This window comes from Desmodus rotundus, chromosome 3 (genome assembly GCF_022682495.2).
Source record: "Desmodus rotundus isolate HL8 chromosome 3, HLdesRot8A.1, whole genome shotgun sequence".
In the NCBI taxonomy this organism is placed as follows: domain Eukaryota; kingdom Metazoa; phylum Chordata; class Mammalia; order Chiroptera; family Phyllostomidae; genus Desmodus; species Desmodus rotundus.
In genome coordinates this window covers 106245096-106262822 of record NC_071389.1, presented here as the reverse complement: position 1 = coordinate 106262822, position 17727 = coordinate 106245096, and the positions used below count along the sequence as shown (strand labels likewise).

Below are 17727 nucleotides of genomic sequence, written 5' to 3'. Positions count from 1 at the left end.
CCCTCAAACCACAGACATTCAGGGGCACTTAACATCAATTATTTAAATAACTACTAATCTATTACAGAGCAAAGGAAAAAGAGAAAAAAACTAGGTCACTTGACCAGAGGTACAAATGCTATTTATTTGCTTCCTTTCCTTTCCAATAAAAAAGGAAGACAGCAACCTAGTGATTTCCCAAATTAAAGCCAATCAATCTTCTGAATGATATTTCTCTATTCAAAAACTATCTCCAAATCTTGATGCATTTTTAATCTTTCAAAAAGTTTATTTATTTTAAAATAAATAATATGTATGTTACAAGTGGGCCTGTACTCAACATTAGTGGCCAGTGTATAACAGTTTGTAAATTCTGACAGCAAAATCAGAATATTGTTTTACTTCTTTTTAGAGGTAAGAGAGAAAAATAGAGAACTAAAGAATACTGTCTAAGGTAGGATTTAAAAAGAACTTTCCTATGCTTTCTCCACTTCTCAATGTTCATAAGACAAAACCACTTTAATGCTACATACATTTTGAAATGTTAATTTTTTAGTGTCTTCAGTTATTTCTAAAAGTTAGCATAAAAATTTGTCTTACATACTTGATATCTATATGTTTGATAGTAGGTAATTATTGTTAATTTTGAAACTGTGATGAGTATTGTGGTTGTTTTTAGAGTCACTACATATCTCCTACATATACATCAAATAATATGAGATTTGATTCAAAATAATCCAGAAGTACAGCAGATTACAGATACATCGTTTGGCCATTAGTGGGTAACTGTTGACGCTGGAACAGGGATACATGAGGTTTCATTATACTATCCACTTCTGTGTATGTCTGAAAATGTTCATAAAACTTAAAATAAGGGCATACAAAATCCCATCCAAGTGACTCTCAATGTTATAATCTAAGAGTTGACCCCATGGGTAAAAAAGGTGAAGGGACTGAGAAGTACAGATTGGTAGTTACAAAATAATCATGGGGATGAAAAGTATAGAATAGAAAATATAGTCAATAGAACTGCAATAACTATGTATGGTACTAGTTAGGTACTGGAAATATCAGGTGGAACACCGTCTAACCACTATGCTGTACACCTGAAACTAATACAAACTAATCTTGAATGTAAACTGTCACTGAAAAAATAATAAACAAATAAGTTGAGTCCAACTGTAATACTGGTCATTTAGCTTTAGGACAGAAAATAAGAAATATACAGTGTGAGACAGAAAAGGCTAAGTAAGATTGTTTTGTTACAGTATCTATCCATAGCAGAAGTCCTGGAATAAAGAATAATAGTATTACTACATATCTGAAAAAAAATTAACCTACTTATTCATTGTATTAGAAGATTTGATCTAATAAAGCAGTCATATTTTCACTAACCAATCCTGGATAATTACTGTTTAGTTATAATAATGAATTAAAATACTAGAGCACCACAAATTATGCAGCTTTCTTTTTTATGAGCAGTTTTCTAAAATAAAATGTGCTTGCTCTCCTTTCTATCAAAAAGAACATCACTTAAGGAAGGCGGGGGTGGAGAGAAAAGAGAATCCTGTGAACAGTTTGGAGAGAGACAATTTTGAAAGAATCCAAGGATTCCACCCCCACAAAAAAAAGGAGAAGCAATGAGCAACATTCATTAATATCGAAGATGGAGTAAAAACTTAAGACCTCATTACAAGGGATAACTTAAGGATAATAATCCCCTTTCCCATCACCTACCTCCCAAATTTTTCTATAGACTACAAGGATAAAATGTCAACCACTTCAGAAATGTAACAGATTCTACATATAAGCTTAATAGAATGATTTCTGGTGTTTGGATAAGCCTAACAACGTCTCTTAACTTCCAACACATGGTATTTTGCTTCATTTCTGGAAGAAGCCTCTCTAATGAAGACAAGAGCAATACCGGTATGGTAGTGACCCTGCAAAAAAGTACCAGAGATTAGGAGAATCTGACTGGAGGTCCTTAGACTTAATATAGTAACACAGAATGAATTCTAGATTTAGACTCCCAGATTCCTTGCAGTCCTCGAGTTTATTATACATTCATGGTTCCTAAATTTGAAGTGGTATTAGACATTTAACATATTTTATTAGACACTAGAAGCCTATTTTATTGTTTGAACATTTAAAAACATTACTGTATTTTACCATGTATAATGGGCTCCCATGTATAATGTGTGCCCATGGTTTCGTGTATATAGTAACATGGGATTATTATGCCCATTATCATACCCATGGTATGTGATCTTTATACCCATGTATAATGCGCATCCTTATTTCCCCCCAAAAATTTGGCAAAAAAGTGCACATTACACAAGGCAAAACACGGTATATTCAAGGGTTTCTTCCCCCATCCCTCCCCGCCTTGAGTTGTCTTCCGCTCTACTTTCTTGTTCTTTTAGTCTAAAGAATCAACTTATGAACATGCTCAAATCAGCATGTTAGGCTATGGCCGTGATACAAATTGCATACTAAAGACAGTAAAAGTCAACCCTTTATTTACTAGTATTTGTTCAATGAATGCTGCCTTTTTGCTCTATGATCTTATTACATGCTTATGTAAAATGAACTACCTCATGTCTAATATATGTAACATTTAATAATATACATAATACACCTTCCTAGAATTCCAGAACTGTTACATTGTTACATAATAGGCTTTGGAAACAGAAGGCCTGGGTTTGCATACTGTTTAGAACCTTAAAAATAAAGTAAGATCATACTACCTATTGTTTTGCAGATAGTTAATTTCACCTGGCACTTGAAGACTCTGTCCTTTCCAAAAGAGCATGCTAACTTCTTTGGGTGACTTTCTAAACAAAATGTATAAATTTTATAAATCATACATTTTAGGGATTTTTAACTTTTACAAGAGGACAAGGGGAGTAAATAAACTATAAATGAAATTTAAAGTAGAAGATTCTTTTTAAACCCAAACTCCTCCTCCTTTTGACTACTGAAATAAAGTACTCTTATTTAGGCGAGTGGTTGTTTTGCTTTAACTTTAGGGGAATTACTGAATTAAAATTGGCAAAATGTTTCTTGTCACTGGCACATTCCTATTAAACTCTATAGAATCCCCAGAAAGAAGACTGCATTTTAAAGAGGAAAAACGGGCCCTGGCCAGGTGGCTAAGTTGGTGGAACATCGTCCTGTTGTCCATACTCCAAAATGTTACAGGTCAGGACGCACACCTAGATTGCGGGTTTGATCCCCGCTTGTACAGGAGGCAATCAAACAACATCTCTGTCTGTTTCTCTCTAAAATCAATACACATACCCTCTGGTGAGGACTTTAAAAAAAAAAAAAAAGGAAAAATGGTACAGATAAGATGTGCTAAAAAGAAGCCTATTTTATTATTTGGAAAAACTCAAAAAACTTAAAGGTTTCTTATGAATGAATGTTAACTGCCTATACATAGTTAAATTTAATCTTTAAGACCTCCCCAAATCAAAACATTTCAAAATGATTCATCAACAAATACATACACCACAAAGTCTAGAGGGTAAGAGAACAAAACATTAGCAGCATTTATACTAAGTCACAAAATTTTAAAAATGGTGGTATTATTTGTTTTTTAAAATGTTTTCTATTTTACAAGTTTTATAATAATCCAATTGCTTTTCTAATCAGGTACACAATTAGAATAAAACAATAAAAAATAAGGTTTAGATTTTTAAATACAAATACAGAAAAAAACAGACTATAGCCAAGACAGGGCAAAATAAGACAAGCCAAACAAACACTTTCCTTTATAAAGCACTGGCCAAGTATATCAAGAGATCATGGAAAGAATAAATGTCATTCAATTTACTATGGAGGATAACTTACATTTCACTTATTATTGAATAGCAATCACATTAACCTACTTGGCAATACATAATTATGAATACCTTTCCTTCTAAACAGTTTCTTTTTTAAAAATATCAGATGCTAAGATTAACACAACAAGGATGGTCAAATTAGGAAAGTTACTCTTCATTGAAAACTAATAATAAGTGAACACATATGTGACTATGTTTTCAAATAGAGTATAAAAGGAATACTACTATTCTTTGCCTTTGTACTATCTGATGTACCTTGTCTGGGATATCCTGGGACATCTCCTTTTTGCCCTTGTGATTATCTTTGGTGTATTTCTGTGGTGTATTTCTCAGGTAACTACAACTTATATAGTTATTCAAGTCACCTGGAAAACAAGAAAATAATTTTATAGTTTTAGGATACTGTTGTCCCTTTTTTTCCAACTGGAATGGCCCCTTGAGTTATTCCAGGAGACTTCAGCTATATACCTAGCAGTTCTAATTAAGAAATGAGATTTCATCCCTGACTGGCGTGGCTCACTGGATTGAGGGCTAGCCCGCAAACCGAAGGGTCATGGTTCGATTCCCAGTCAGGGCACAGGCCTGGGTTGCGGACCAGGTCACAAGTAGGGGGTATGCAAGAGGCAACCACACATTGGTATTTCTTTCGCTCTCTCTCCCTCCCGTCCCCTCTCTCTAAAAATAAATAAATAAAATCTTTAAAAAAGAGATATTTCAGAAATGACTCAGGTGTTGGCATAATTTAAAAATAAAAAATATAATAATAAGCTTACATCTGCACTATACACAACCTAAGAGTGAACCCATCTCTACTTTATAATAAAAATATTTAAGGGAAATGTTTTTCCAGTTTTTTTTTTTTTAATTGGCTGCCTGTTCTAAACCCCAAAGAAGTAAGATAGACAGTACTCTGGGAAATGAAAGAGCCTTTTGCTGCTTCCTGTGCCAGCTGGAAGTCTGACAAGGCCTCTGCAAGGCAAGATGTCCCAATTTTTTAGTAAAACTGTCCTTCTCTGGGCATGGAGAATTTAACAAGAAACAATATAACTTCTCTTAGCAAACCCTGCATCAAAGCACTAACTGAATGGGTGCTACTGAATCAACAACCCTACTATTAGTGATAGAGATATTCACCTATGCAGGATTTAAAAAGGCTCAGTCTCAGAGCAAATAGCAAGTACTATTAATACTTGACCAGATTATATACAGGAGCAAAGCAAAACATTTTGACAAATAGAAAGGGTTGAGAAAAGGTAGCCATGCACACAGAAACTGAAAACAGTACTAACTTAAAGAAAAGGGGGAACATAATTCTTATATGCCTAGCTCTTCAGTATGGAAGAAAACTGAGAATTATAACAAAAACACTGTTTTGACCACAGTTGATGAGTTATGATCCATATAGCCTTCACCAGATTATGCCAGATGGACTTTAGTCCTTATTTCTTCACCTTCCTTCACTACCTGCTATACCCAGCCACTCTTCCTCCTTGGGTTTCTCCTTGAATGGCTTTCAAGATAATCAAACTTTTTTAGAAAGCTTTTCCGGTAATTCTGTTCCTTTTGTCACTTTTAAAATTCTCCTATCTCTAAATAGAGAGATTATACTTTTAGGCTGCCCGTCTCTCTTGGTGAATTCATGTAATCTCATATTGGTATTATTTTTTTCTTCAATTGAATGCTCACACTAATTTATATTTTTAGCCCTCTCCTCTTTCCTGAGGGTTAATTTCACATTCTTTCTGGGGTTAAAGAAAGGTCAAAGATGACTTGCAGGGTCTTAGACTTTTTTTTAAAGAGAATTCTATAAACTTGATTATATCTTTCTATGTCATGTAGACTAAGATCTGAAAAATTAAAAGGCTGACAATATACATAATAATAATAGAAAAAAATAGATGCTGACATTGAGAGAACAAAAATAAAATCATGAAGTAAAACCTACAGCTTAGCAATCTAGGACCATTTGGGGTCCAAGTACCCTTCTCTCCCCCAAAATTCAGAGATCTCTTTAGTCCACTGAGAGATTTAAGTAAACCACATAAATGCACTGTAAAATACAGTACCCATTATCCCCATGTAGCTATTTACATTTAATTAAACTAAAAAATCTCAGTTCCTCAGTCATAGCAGCCACTCTCTGTAAGTGCTTGATAGCCACAAGTACCTTATTAGGCAGCAGAGACAAAGAACATTTCAACCATCACAGAAAGTTCTACTGGACAAAGCTACAGTGCTGATTCAACCTTCACTGAATATTCTCTACGTGTAGGCATCACACTAGGCACAGAGATATAGAAAGATGAGTAAGAAAGGTCTCTCTCTGCCCTCAAAGAACACATATCTGTCTAGTGTAGGAAACATAAAAATATTTACAAGTTCTAGAGTAGAGATAATAACATTTGAGAGAGCAATTAATTAAGGGGCCCTGTTCTGAATTGCAGACCAATTAGCTCATATTCCAATCCTTTTCCTTAGCTTTTTCTGTGGACTTAGTCATGTTCACCAGGTGTTAAAATGGGATAGCAAGCAATGCTAAGACTCACCACTACCTAAAAATCTCTGGGCTGTTAGAACCAGAGATCATGAGATCTACACAAGATTTAAGTTACCTCTGTTCCTCTGGATTTGATGCCTCACACTGTTGGCAATGCTTAAAAAAAAAAAAAAAGCCATCATGCCACTCTGGTTATCTTCCCTTGGTCCATCCTAGGAGAAAGCTTCGCCTCAACTGTCATTTTGGTTTAGAGCTCACAGCATATGCTATACATATAGTGGCTAAGGGCCTGACATCCTGCGAAGGCATGACCAGGGAATTAATGCTGCAATTGAAAACAAGTCTTGAATGCCAAATCAGCAAGAAGGGAGAGGAGAGGTATGTTCTAAGCAGAAAGGGAAGGCTAAGAAATCAGAATGAAAGAGGTAAGCATCAAAGTTAATGGAAAGAGTTGTGGGCAAGCAAAGGAATCATTACAACTCAAGCACAGGGGACATACAAGGGGGCAACAGCAGAAGATGAAGCTGGATCTCAGCCCAACTCCTAAGAACCTTAATACTACCACATAAGCACTTAGCCTGGATGGCCTGTAAGTGACAGTCAACCTTTATTAAGTAAACAGTCAAATGATGAGTTTGACTTTTGATGTGTTTTCAAAAGACAAACCTGGGGTCTAGTGAAAGTCAGATAGCTGTGGATAAATAAAGGGGAACATATCTGGCTGAACACCTGGTTAAAGGTAAAAAAGAAATTGATTTGAGAGACATTGGAGAAAACTGATTTAATTGCTGACAGAATCTATCTGGCTCACGGGCATCCAATAATTGTTTGTTGCACAAATTACTGAGGAAGGTAATGATCACTTCAATCACAGAGATGAAGAGAAAACAAAAACCATGAGAAACAAAAATGTAAGGGGAGGATTGGCAGAAGAAACTGAGAGAAACTGAAAAGGAACCAAGAAATCAATTGAGACAATATTCCCTCTGCCTAGAGGTAATTCTCCAAGGTGGCTTGCTCCCATCTCCTTCAGAACTCTGAACAAATGTCAGCATCTAGTGAACTCATACCTGATCATACTGTTGAACAATACAGGAATACTCTCTTAGCAATCTCCAACTCTTTCCTGCTTTATTTTTATCTGTAGTACTTATCAACATGTAATATACTATGTATTTTACTCATGTATTTTGTTTAGTTGCATTCACCACTGTACACCAGAGGCTAAAAAAAGTGCCTGGCATATAGTATGTGTTCAAAAAATACTTGTTGATTTGACTGAATGAATTATGCAAAGAAATTAAAAAAGCAGGATTACTACATGTAGATTTTGGATATAAAATAATACCTAACATAGAAAGTCCACTGATTAGAGTGCCGAAATTAAAAATCTGTATAACTAAACAGTCTATTAAGTATAAAAGGCTCAAAAAGTTCTCTTCCAATATGTAATTTATATACATAATACATTCAATATGTAATTGTAACAGTCTATTTACAGTTACAAAGTAATGAATTTTATAACTTGAAAAAATAATTTACAATACTTGACAGCCACACCACAAATCTACCACTTCACGTATTAACACTTTCTCAATTTCCATTACAAATTTCTAATTCCTTTCCTGACATTTCAGCTATTATTAAATGTTAAGCAAAGGCAGGAAGCTAAAATTGAAATACTGGATCATTAGTACACACCATCAGTTTTAAGATACAGTGAAAAGGATATGCCATAAGGAAGGTAAAGAAGGGCAAAAAGTTAGAAAAGTAAAAAAAAAATCCAAGAACACAAGAAGGCTGGCTTGAGGAAATTTCTCAAACATGATTAAGCCTCACTTTCCTCACTAATAAAATTCAGCTAACACTAGTGCCAACCTACCTGATAGTGTTCTCAGACATTTTTTTAGAGAATCAAATCTATTTTAAATAATAAGCTTGATACAGTGCCTATCACAGTCATTTACTCCTTTAATCCACAAATATTTATGAAGAACTTACTCCACAAAAGGTGCCATTCCAGGTACTGGCTATAGTGGCAAATGCAAGATACATAACTACTCTCAGAATCTATGGCCTCCTGCAAAGACAAACGAATGAGGAAGTGTGACAAGTGCTATGGAGGAAGCCAATAGGGCTTGTAAGATAGAAATGAAGGGAGTGAGAAATTTCAACCTTAGACATGGTCAAGAAAAGTGTTTCTGAAGACAGGCCAAGAAGGTATTACCCATATGATAGTATAGAAGTATAACAAAACTTAATTCAAAGTAAGTCCTAGACCTAAATGTAAAACATAAAACCACACACACACACACACACACACGCACACGCGCGTACACTCATAAGTGTTTTAGGCAAAAGAACTGATGATACGTGCAAAGGCTCAGCCCAGCTATGTGAAGAGCTTGTGGCTTATGTGAGGAAGTGAGAGGAACTCAGTATAATGGAAGCATAGTAAGCCAATGAGGTAAGATCACAGAGACAGACAGGAGCAAGATGATGCAGGACTCAAGAAGGCCATGGTAAGGATCTGTGATCTTATGCTATGAGAATTTATTCTTCAATGGAAACCTGCTGAAGTTTCCTGTTTTGCAGACAGAAAGATAATTCAATTTATGTCTCATAAAGACCACTCAAGCTATTTCTGGAAAATGTATTACAAGGGAATCTGAATGGAAGTGGAAGAATTAGTTCCAAGACCAACGCAGTCCAGGAGAGAGAGATGGTGCTTGCAATAGGAAATAAAGAAAAGTTGATGGATTCCAGGTATATTTTGAAATAGACTGGATTCGGGAGATGAGGGAAAGGGAGAAATCAAGGATGACTCCTAGATGTTTGACTTAAGCAAACTGCTTGGCTGATGGTATTATGGTAAGTAACATAGTTAAATATTTAATTAATTTTAGCTATTCAAAAAGAAAGGGCAATTAAGTCAAGGTATGAAGGAACAGCAGTATCAGACCAAATGTCCCACTGAAAACAACCATAAAAGTGTGATAAAATACAAAACAAACAAACAAAAAACCTTGTAATTTGAAGTCATGGAGAGAGCAACCAAGAGAGTCAGTACATTATGGGTTAACAGCCCCTAGAGAAGGGAACACATTGCGAATATCCCCACTTTTTCCCCTTGAGGTATCTGACAATTACCAGCACAGGGCACAGAGCCACGCAGAAAGCAGCATCCTGGCCCTGGTATCAGTCTCACTGGGCTGGGAAGACAAAAATTGAAAGCAGGCAGGAATTGAGGTTCCCAGATAAAAGAGTGAGCTCCACATTCTGCTCAATTTTTGCCCTCCCAGAAGAAATATGCTGAACCGAAAACAACAGGACTGACAGGAAAACCTAGCGAGCAGATGCTGCAAAGAAGAGAAAAAGCTTAGCAGAGCTTTCACCAGCTTCAAAATACTTGGAATCAGGGCTTGCCAAGGAAGGCACATCTTAGTAAATACTCCAAACTTTCTACTGAAACCACAGAAGCACTACGGACTAAGAGTGAGGCTATTTAAATTTCTTGATTGTCCTGAATTCCGCCTGTCCCATCAGTCACTGATAAATCAAAGAGACCCACGTTTTACTAACTGCCTGCCAGAGAATATCAAATCCTATTTGGAGAAAGAGAACATCATTCTGATCCTCTATGATTTTTCATCACAATGTTAATAAAACATTACCAGGTGTTATACATAAAAAGGATTAAATGATCAAAAATCAGACCACAGAAACTGGTTCGTGGGTGACCTAGGTAGTAGAGTCATCAGATAGGAACATTACGACGATTAATATAACCAAGAAAATTGATGAAAACATTGTGAGAACTTGAATATGTGTAAATTTTAGGACTGAAAATACAAAACCCAAAATTAAGAACTCAGTAATTAGGTATACCTGGATAAGGACAGGAAAGACATCATAAGTGAACCTGAAGATAGGTCAGTGAAAAATATCCAATCTGATACATGCAGGGGGGAGGAGATGGAAACTGTGAAGTGACCCAACATACATGTAACTATAATCCCAGAAAGAAAGGCAATAATTGGATAGAAATAATATTCAAAGAATACCAGCTAAGAAAATTGTCAAAGTGACAAAAGACAGCAAACCACAGATTCAAGATTTTGTACAAACTCCATGCAGAATTACAATAAAAGTCATGCATAAGCACACAGTACAATCAGGTGCCACTTAACTACAGGATAAGTTCTGAGAAATGTGTCATTATGTGATTTCATGCTTGTGTGAACCTCACAGAGCACACTTACACAAACCTGGATGGTACAGCCTACCGCACGCCTTGGCCATATGGTATAGTCTATTGCTCCTAGACCACAAGCCTGTTATTTTGTTACTGTACAAATTAACACAAGATTAAATCAAGCACAAGAGAAAGGATGTGATCAAAAGACGCTGTACAACAATCATAAATTTAATTGCAGCCACTAACTTAGCCTCAAAATATATAAGGCAACACTTAAAAGAACTAAAAGGACATAGTTCACATAACTGGAGGAGATTTTAACACACTTCTCTCAACTGAGTAATTAAAAAAACAAAAAGGTCAGTAGTTGTAGACTTTGAACATGATTAATGAACTTGATTTAAAGAATATTAAGCACACTACAATGAATTTTCTAAAATTAACTATAAAGCAAGTGTCAACAAATTACTCACAACTGAAATCATGGAAAAAAAATGATCCTAAGACCACAGTATTAAACTTGGTATCAACAACAAAAATATAGCTTAAAAAAACTCCTAAATGCTTAGCTATTATACTATATACTATATCTAAATAACCTATGGATGACAGAAGAAACCACAATAGATTTTTTAAAAATATTTTGAGTTGAGTGGTAAATAAATATATGACCAGACTTATGAGATTTGGCTAAAGTTGCATGTCTAAGGAAATTTCATAGACTTGAATTCATACATAAAAGAAGACTGATTATTAATGATCTGAGTATCCATCTCAAAAACTTGTAAAATAACGGCAATTTTTTAAAACAGAGGAAAAGAATAAAGGTAAAAGCAGAACCTAACAGAAATTTTAAAAAAATTTTAAATCTGAGAGTTGGCTTTTAAAAAACTGATTGAGGTAAACAGAAAGTACAAATTACCAACAAGCAGATTTTACAAAGCAGATACCATTATAAACATCAAAAAGATAATAAAAGAATAGTGTGAAAAATTTTAAGCCAAATAGAAAAATTGAGATAAAAATGGACAAATCCCTTGAAAACCAAAACTTGTCAAAACTGATTTTAAAAAAAAGTCATAGAAAATGTTAATAGTCCTATATACTATACTATACTATTTCAACATTTATGGCTGAAATAAAATTGATCTTCACAAACTCTTCAGAGAATAAAAAAACATTTCCCAGCTTATTTTATGAAATCAGCATAATCCTGATGCCTAAATCAAAAACTTGACAAGAAATTAAAATTACTAGTAAATCTTGCTCATGAACAAAACTGCAAACATTGTAAATGAAATATAATTGAGCGTATTAAGAAGATGATGCATAATAAAGTGAGGTTAATCCAAAAGTTCAATGATACTTTAAAAATTAGCAAATATGCATCTTCCTACCCATCAAATTTTTAACAAATATCTAATACAGCAACTATATTCCTCAGAATTGTATTCTAAAGAAATTACCAGACAAGGAACAGAGAAATATTTTAAACATGCATTATTTTATTGTTTATAATAGCTTTTATATGCCCATGAATATGGAATCAGCTAAACAATTTACATACTTCTCAGAATCAGTTCAAAATTATATGGGTCTATACTTATCTGTATGATAGCTGTTCATGATATATGACTAAATGTAAGGTGCAAGATACAAAAGCAGGAATATTTCTAAGGCAAAGACACTAATTTTATTTGAAAGTAAAGAAAATTAAACATATGTCATGAGAGAACATGTTCTGAGAATATGATATGTGACACAATGAATTGCCATCTTAAAATTTAAGTTCACAACAGAAAATATAATGCTTTACTTGGACGATTTTCTTCAGAGAAAAGGATATTTTCTCCTCAAAATCCAGTCACAGAAAATTGCCCATGTATGTATTTTATTTAGACTATAAAATAAATTTAAATCAATCAATAGAGAATCTGACATAAGCAGTTATAGTATGAAGGCAAAAACAAAATACCTTGAAAGAGTTAAAAGGTAATAAATCAATGTTTTACATATATAAGGCAACATACTTTCTGCATTCAAATTGGTAAGTTTATAGGAAAAAATTCTATTCTATATATGAGATATATTGGGTTGGCCAAAAAGTTTGTTTGGTAAGATGGCTCTAGTAACACTTAATTGTCTTTAGTTTTATTCAAAAACAATTTTGTTATCTTGTACTGTGACAGCTGTCATATCAGTGTGCATTTTTTAAAAAAATCAAAATGGGTGAATTTTTGTGTAGCCATTTAATACTGAAGATGGAAAAAATATGTGACATTTTTGGCATATTATATGCTTTATTATTTCTTAAAGGCAAAAATGCAACTGAATACAAAAAAATATTTGTGCAGTGTATGGAGAAGTTGTTGTGACTGATCGAATGTGTCAAAAGTAGTTTGCAAAGTTTCATGGTAGAGATTTCTCCCTGGATGATGCTCCACGGTCAGGCAGACCAGTTGAAGTTGAAAGCGATCAAATACAGACATTGAGGACAATCAACATTATACCACATGGTAGACAGCCAGCATACTCAAAATATCCAAACCAATAAAGTTATTGGTGAAAATGAAAAATGTGTCTTTTATTTTATGGAAAAAAAACATACAGATTTTTGGCCAACCCAATACTAGAGAACTCAAACCTCCGAAGACTATTTAAAAAAAAAAACCTCCATTTAATTTTAGCAATTAATAAGAGAATCCACTTTCATTAAAATCATTCCAACCCAGAGACCATATGTAGCATTTTGCAAACATATTCAAATAAGTGTCATACCTCCTGGAATATGCTAGCTCAGAGCAGCCAGCAGTGACTGTGTAAAACAAGTTCTGGGAAGGAATCTGAGGTATTCTGCTTAGGAGAGTGTGCCTGAGGGATTTAGCAAGATTTGCTCAGGTATGGCAGGGGGTGAGGGCTTAGTATGTTTATCGCTATTGTCATCAGACCCAAATTCTTATCCTAGCTCCTTTACCCTCTTCTGAACTTAGGCTATGAAAAAGTAAAATTCATCTCTGCTGATAACCACACTGTGTTGTCTCTAAAAATCAGAGACAAGGCGAACAGAAGGTCACAGATAACAATTTCTCCCAGGGCCATCCTGAAGCTCCAAAATGACTAAGGATCTCCCCCAATCCCCTTTATTTCTCTGGTCTCCTCAACAAAGATGGCTAAGACATCCCATCACTAACCTCCCTCCACTTCATGTGTGACAGCATTCCATCCAAAGCTAGTCTCCACTTTCCCTGGTCTCTCATGAGAATTATCTTGCATTGCCCAAACGTTACCAGAAACTTCATTTCCTCTTCCTGAGAGGACACAGGGTTCCTCAGGCATGTAATCTACCTTGCTGCTGCAAATCAACAACCTAATTTGTCCCACTACAAAGGCATCCTGTTTGTCTTCACCCAGTGGGCAGTAGCAGTTTTATCTATATACAGACTAGATCCTGTATTTATCCAGGATCACTGTGAGAATTAGATTAAATGTTACCATGTAAAATGCCAAGCATCTGCTTGATAAATAGCAAGTACAAAACAATTATTAGCTTCTCTCCTTTAAAGAACCACAAAATAAAGCTATACATGAATTTTACTTTTTTAAATTATCTACATGGTTCTTCACTATCAACAATCTACATCTCTGCAAAACATGCTAAATACTAGAAAGTAAGCCCCTCAAGTAAACAAAACTCTAAACAACCAAAATATACGTGACCAAGTCCGTGAAATAAAGATCATATACTTCACCATAGGGCATCTCCTAAAAATCCTATTCAGACACCATTTGCTCATTTTTAACACACTTTATTTTAATAAATTTGAAAACCAGATGTCTACACCCAGAGCAAATAAGAATTAGTAACTGTAAATAGTTAGAAAGGGATAGGTAGGCATACCAACCACAGAAAAATATAATTGCTCAACAAGGCAGGAGACAGAAAAACTGTAATTATCAAACACAAGAAATTAAAATGCTCAGAAATTTGTTATTTTAATGCAATGGCTTCTTCTATATTTTTTTTGACTGAAAACCTCAACTTTAAAATACTTAAGCTATTATACCTCTGATATATACATATTCACTTATAAATAGTATAGTAATTATATTAACTATTTAAAATATTAATTTGTATTAATCTTGGAATTGCTAGAGATTGCAATCACTAGAGTAACTCACTATTAATATTAGTATATTAAGTGAGGGCACTTTACTGAATATGCTACTCTATTTTTAAAATTTCTTGGTTTGCCAATTTGCAAAGTTCAATGTATTTTGACACTTGATTTTAAGAATTGTCATAGACATAACTGAAAAGCCTAGTTCACAAAGATGCATATCTCCATGTAAAAGAATGTATCACTTACTGGTTTACTAGATCATATCACTTTTATTTCTATTACCAAATACGCACAAGCTTTTATTAAAAGTCAGTTACCTGATGTCAATGTTATTAAAAGTTTATTTTTCCTGTTGTCAGATATTTTTGCCAACTAAACAAAACGTGTTACTTCTCATGTTTCAAAAAAATGGGTCCGAAGTCCACTGAAACTCTCTATGAGGAAAATTTTTCAACAGACTGGAAATATTTAAACATGTTTTCAAAATGTTCTCTCCATAACATTAGTTTCTTCTGAAAAGCAGATACTTTCTCATGTATAAGTTAAAATGTCAATTTTGCCTTGAAGAAACAACTTAGCATTTGATTTCTCAAAATATCTGCTAGGTAGCATACTATTTATAGCTTCTTGTCATCATGAGAAAAATCAGCATCTATAATATTCATCTTTCGTAAACAAAAAATGTAATTCAGCTTTGACTTCCACAGCTCTTCTAAATATTGACAGTGAAGCTCTGCTCCCCATTTCAATACAAAGTATCATACATTCTCTCAAAAATCATTTTTAAAAGAAACTATGTAATATACTATAAAAGAAAAACTGCAAGAACTTTGAGAAACTCATGGTGCTGCTGCTGACCACTACATGACAGAATTCCTCCATCTTCCCTCAGCAAACTACACTCAGCCATCATAACCACCTAGATGTAAAAAGCTCAGTTCTTCTCCCGTTTTGAAGAGCAAAATAAACACAGCAGTCCTAATATTTTTATTTTCACATATCAATTGACTTTCCTCGTTGAACTTAGTAAATTACTTAACTAGTGAAGGAGCACAAAGCTTCACAAACTATAGGGTCCTGCAGAAGGCAAGCTCACTTGAGTGTGGTTGGTAGGGTACATGAATGTCTCCCATGAAATGGACAGCAATTTGCATATTTCACCTAAATGTCATCTGCTATGCTTGAGTGTGATACTGTTACATAACAGAATTACATGCTTATGATTTTGTCATAAAAGGTTTTGTAATAAAAAAGGGGCATTATTTGTGCTGGACCCTGTATAGGAGGCACTAAGCATATGACAGTTTCAGTGTAGAGAATGATACTTCATTACACAGAGATAGACTCAATGAACATTCACAGAACTGAATCAATGATATTCAATTAATGGCCCTAAGTCACCAAATACAATTTAAATTATGCATAGCATATTATAATTAACAGGGCCGTAATTCAAAATTGTTAGATTGGGATATTTCTAAAAGAACTTTCATGCATTCAGAAAAATGTACTGATTAAGAATCTCTCACCCAGAGAGATTCCAGTTACTGTGAATTCTACAGCCACTTTCAATTTTACCCAAGCATGAGAGGAATTTTTAAAAAGCATTATTTAAGAGACATACACTTTAGTCTCCTAAAATATACTTACTGGTCCAATTATGTAAACTAGTGGAGTATCAGTACCTTATCCACTAATTAAAATAACTTTATATTGAAATAAGCCTCAATATTAAAGATATTTTTCATATTCAAAATGGTAATAAAGGCAGACATCACAGACTTCATATTTAACACCATTATTATTAATAGTCCTATGAAACATTATCTTCTTTTTCCATAAGTAACAAAGAGAGTAAGCTTAGCCCTGACTGGCGTGGCTCATTTGGTTGAGCATCATCCTGCAAAGCGAAAGGTTGCTGGTCAGGTCAGGGCGCATGCCTGGATTGCAGGTTCGGTCCCCAGTCAGGGCACGTATGAAACCAATCGATGTTTCTCATCTCAAATTAACGTTCCTCTCCCTTTCTTTCTCCCTCCCTTCCCCTCTCTATGAGCTAGAATGAACTAAAAACTGTTTTCACAGGAAAGGGACACAAGCTGAACGAGGATTCAGAGCTAGAAAGGAGCACTGAAAGCTGAGGGAAATAATTTGTTATTTGCTTTAACAAAAACATCTAATTCAGAACACCAAAATAAGACAGTCAAGTAAAACAATTTAGAGACAGTTTCCATTAGAGATACATAGTTTATTAAGCTGTTTATCAAGTCACATACGTATACTTCTTATGGAACTGGTACCCTTTAGCTTCATTCATAAAACCCTCCCAACTTAACCTTAAAGTAAGAGCTCTAGCAAAAGAAAGAAAAATTAAAAGGAGCTATAAGGAAAGAACTATTTGGGGCACCAGATCTTAATATACTCTTCTGTCAAAGTTAAAGACTTTCTATTCTCTGGATGTTTTTCTAGCATAGCATTTCCCCTAGTATACTCAACACCTGTCATTTTACTTTAACTTGGAAAGGTGGTAAAAGTTCACTTTGAAAGGAAATTCATTTTAGTAATTTCCTGTCCACCAGAGGGCTCTAATATTTCTTCCACAAATAAAAGAGACATAACATTATGATAAAAATAATAAGGGTGGAAAACATTGAAATTATGATTATCTCATCCCAGACTGAAAATTTTTACATTTGCTATAATTTCTACATTAGTAGTTCAAAAAGATATAGGGCTTTCAACTGTTTTATCATCTAAAATGTTTCAAATATCAAAACTTCTTTACCATTATTCTCACACTAATTGTAAATTTCTCTCTTAGGTGGGGTTTTCAATTTTATAGATATGATCAAATAAAATTTAAGTCCAAAGCTCTAAACAGTAGCTCAAATGTTTTATATAATACTTCTATAAATACAATGTATTTCTTCATAACTTTCCTGATGAAGAAAATAAAATTATCACCTAATCTACCTAGCCTTAGGTCTTATTACTAACAGATAAACATTATCTTTCAGAAAATCTACAGTCATTAATATAATTTATGCTACAATTACTGCAACAACGAATACTAGCCCATCATGACCT

At 34.2% G+C, this 17727-nt stretch overlaps 1 protein-coding gene across 2 annotated transcripts in view; it reads right to left on the bottom strand.

Moving 5' to 3' along the window:
* UBL3 (ubiquitin like 3) overlaps window positions 1–17727 on the bottom strand; it is a 75538-nt gene that overhangs the window by 53825 nt on the left and 3986 nt on the right. The window contains exon 1 of one of the 2 annotated variants that reach the window (XM_053920728.1): window positions 4083–4121. The exons of the other annotated variant lie outside the window; for it this stretch is intronic. Coding sequence (XP_053776703.1) covers window positions 4083–4106 — 24 coding nt within the window. The 5' untranslated portion in view covers window positions 4107–4121. Of the gene's footprint in view, window positions 1–4082; window positions 4122–17727 lie in introns of those variants that run through there. 2 annotated transcript variants of the gene reach the window in all.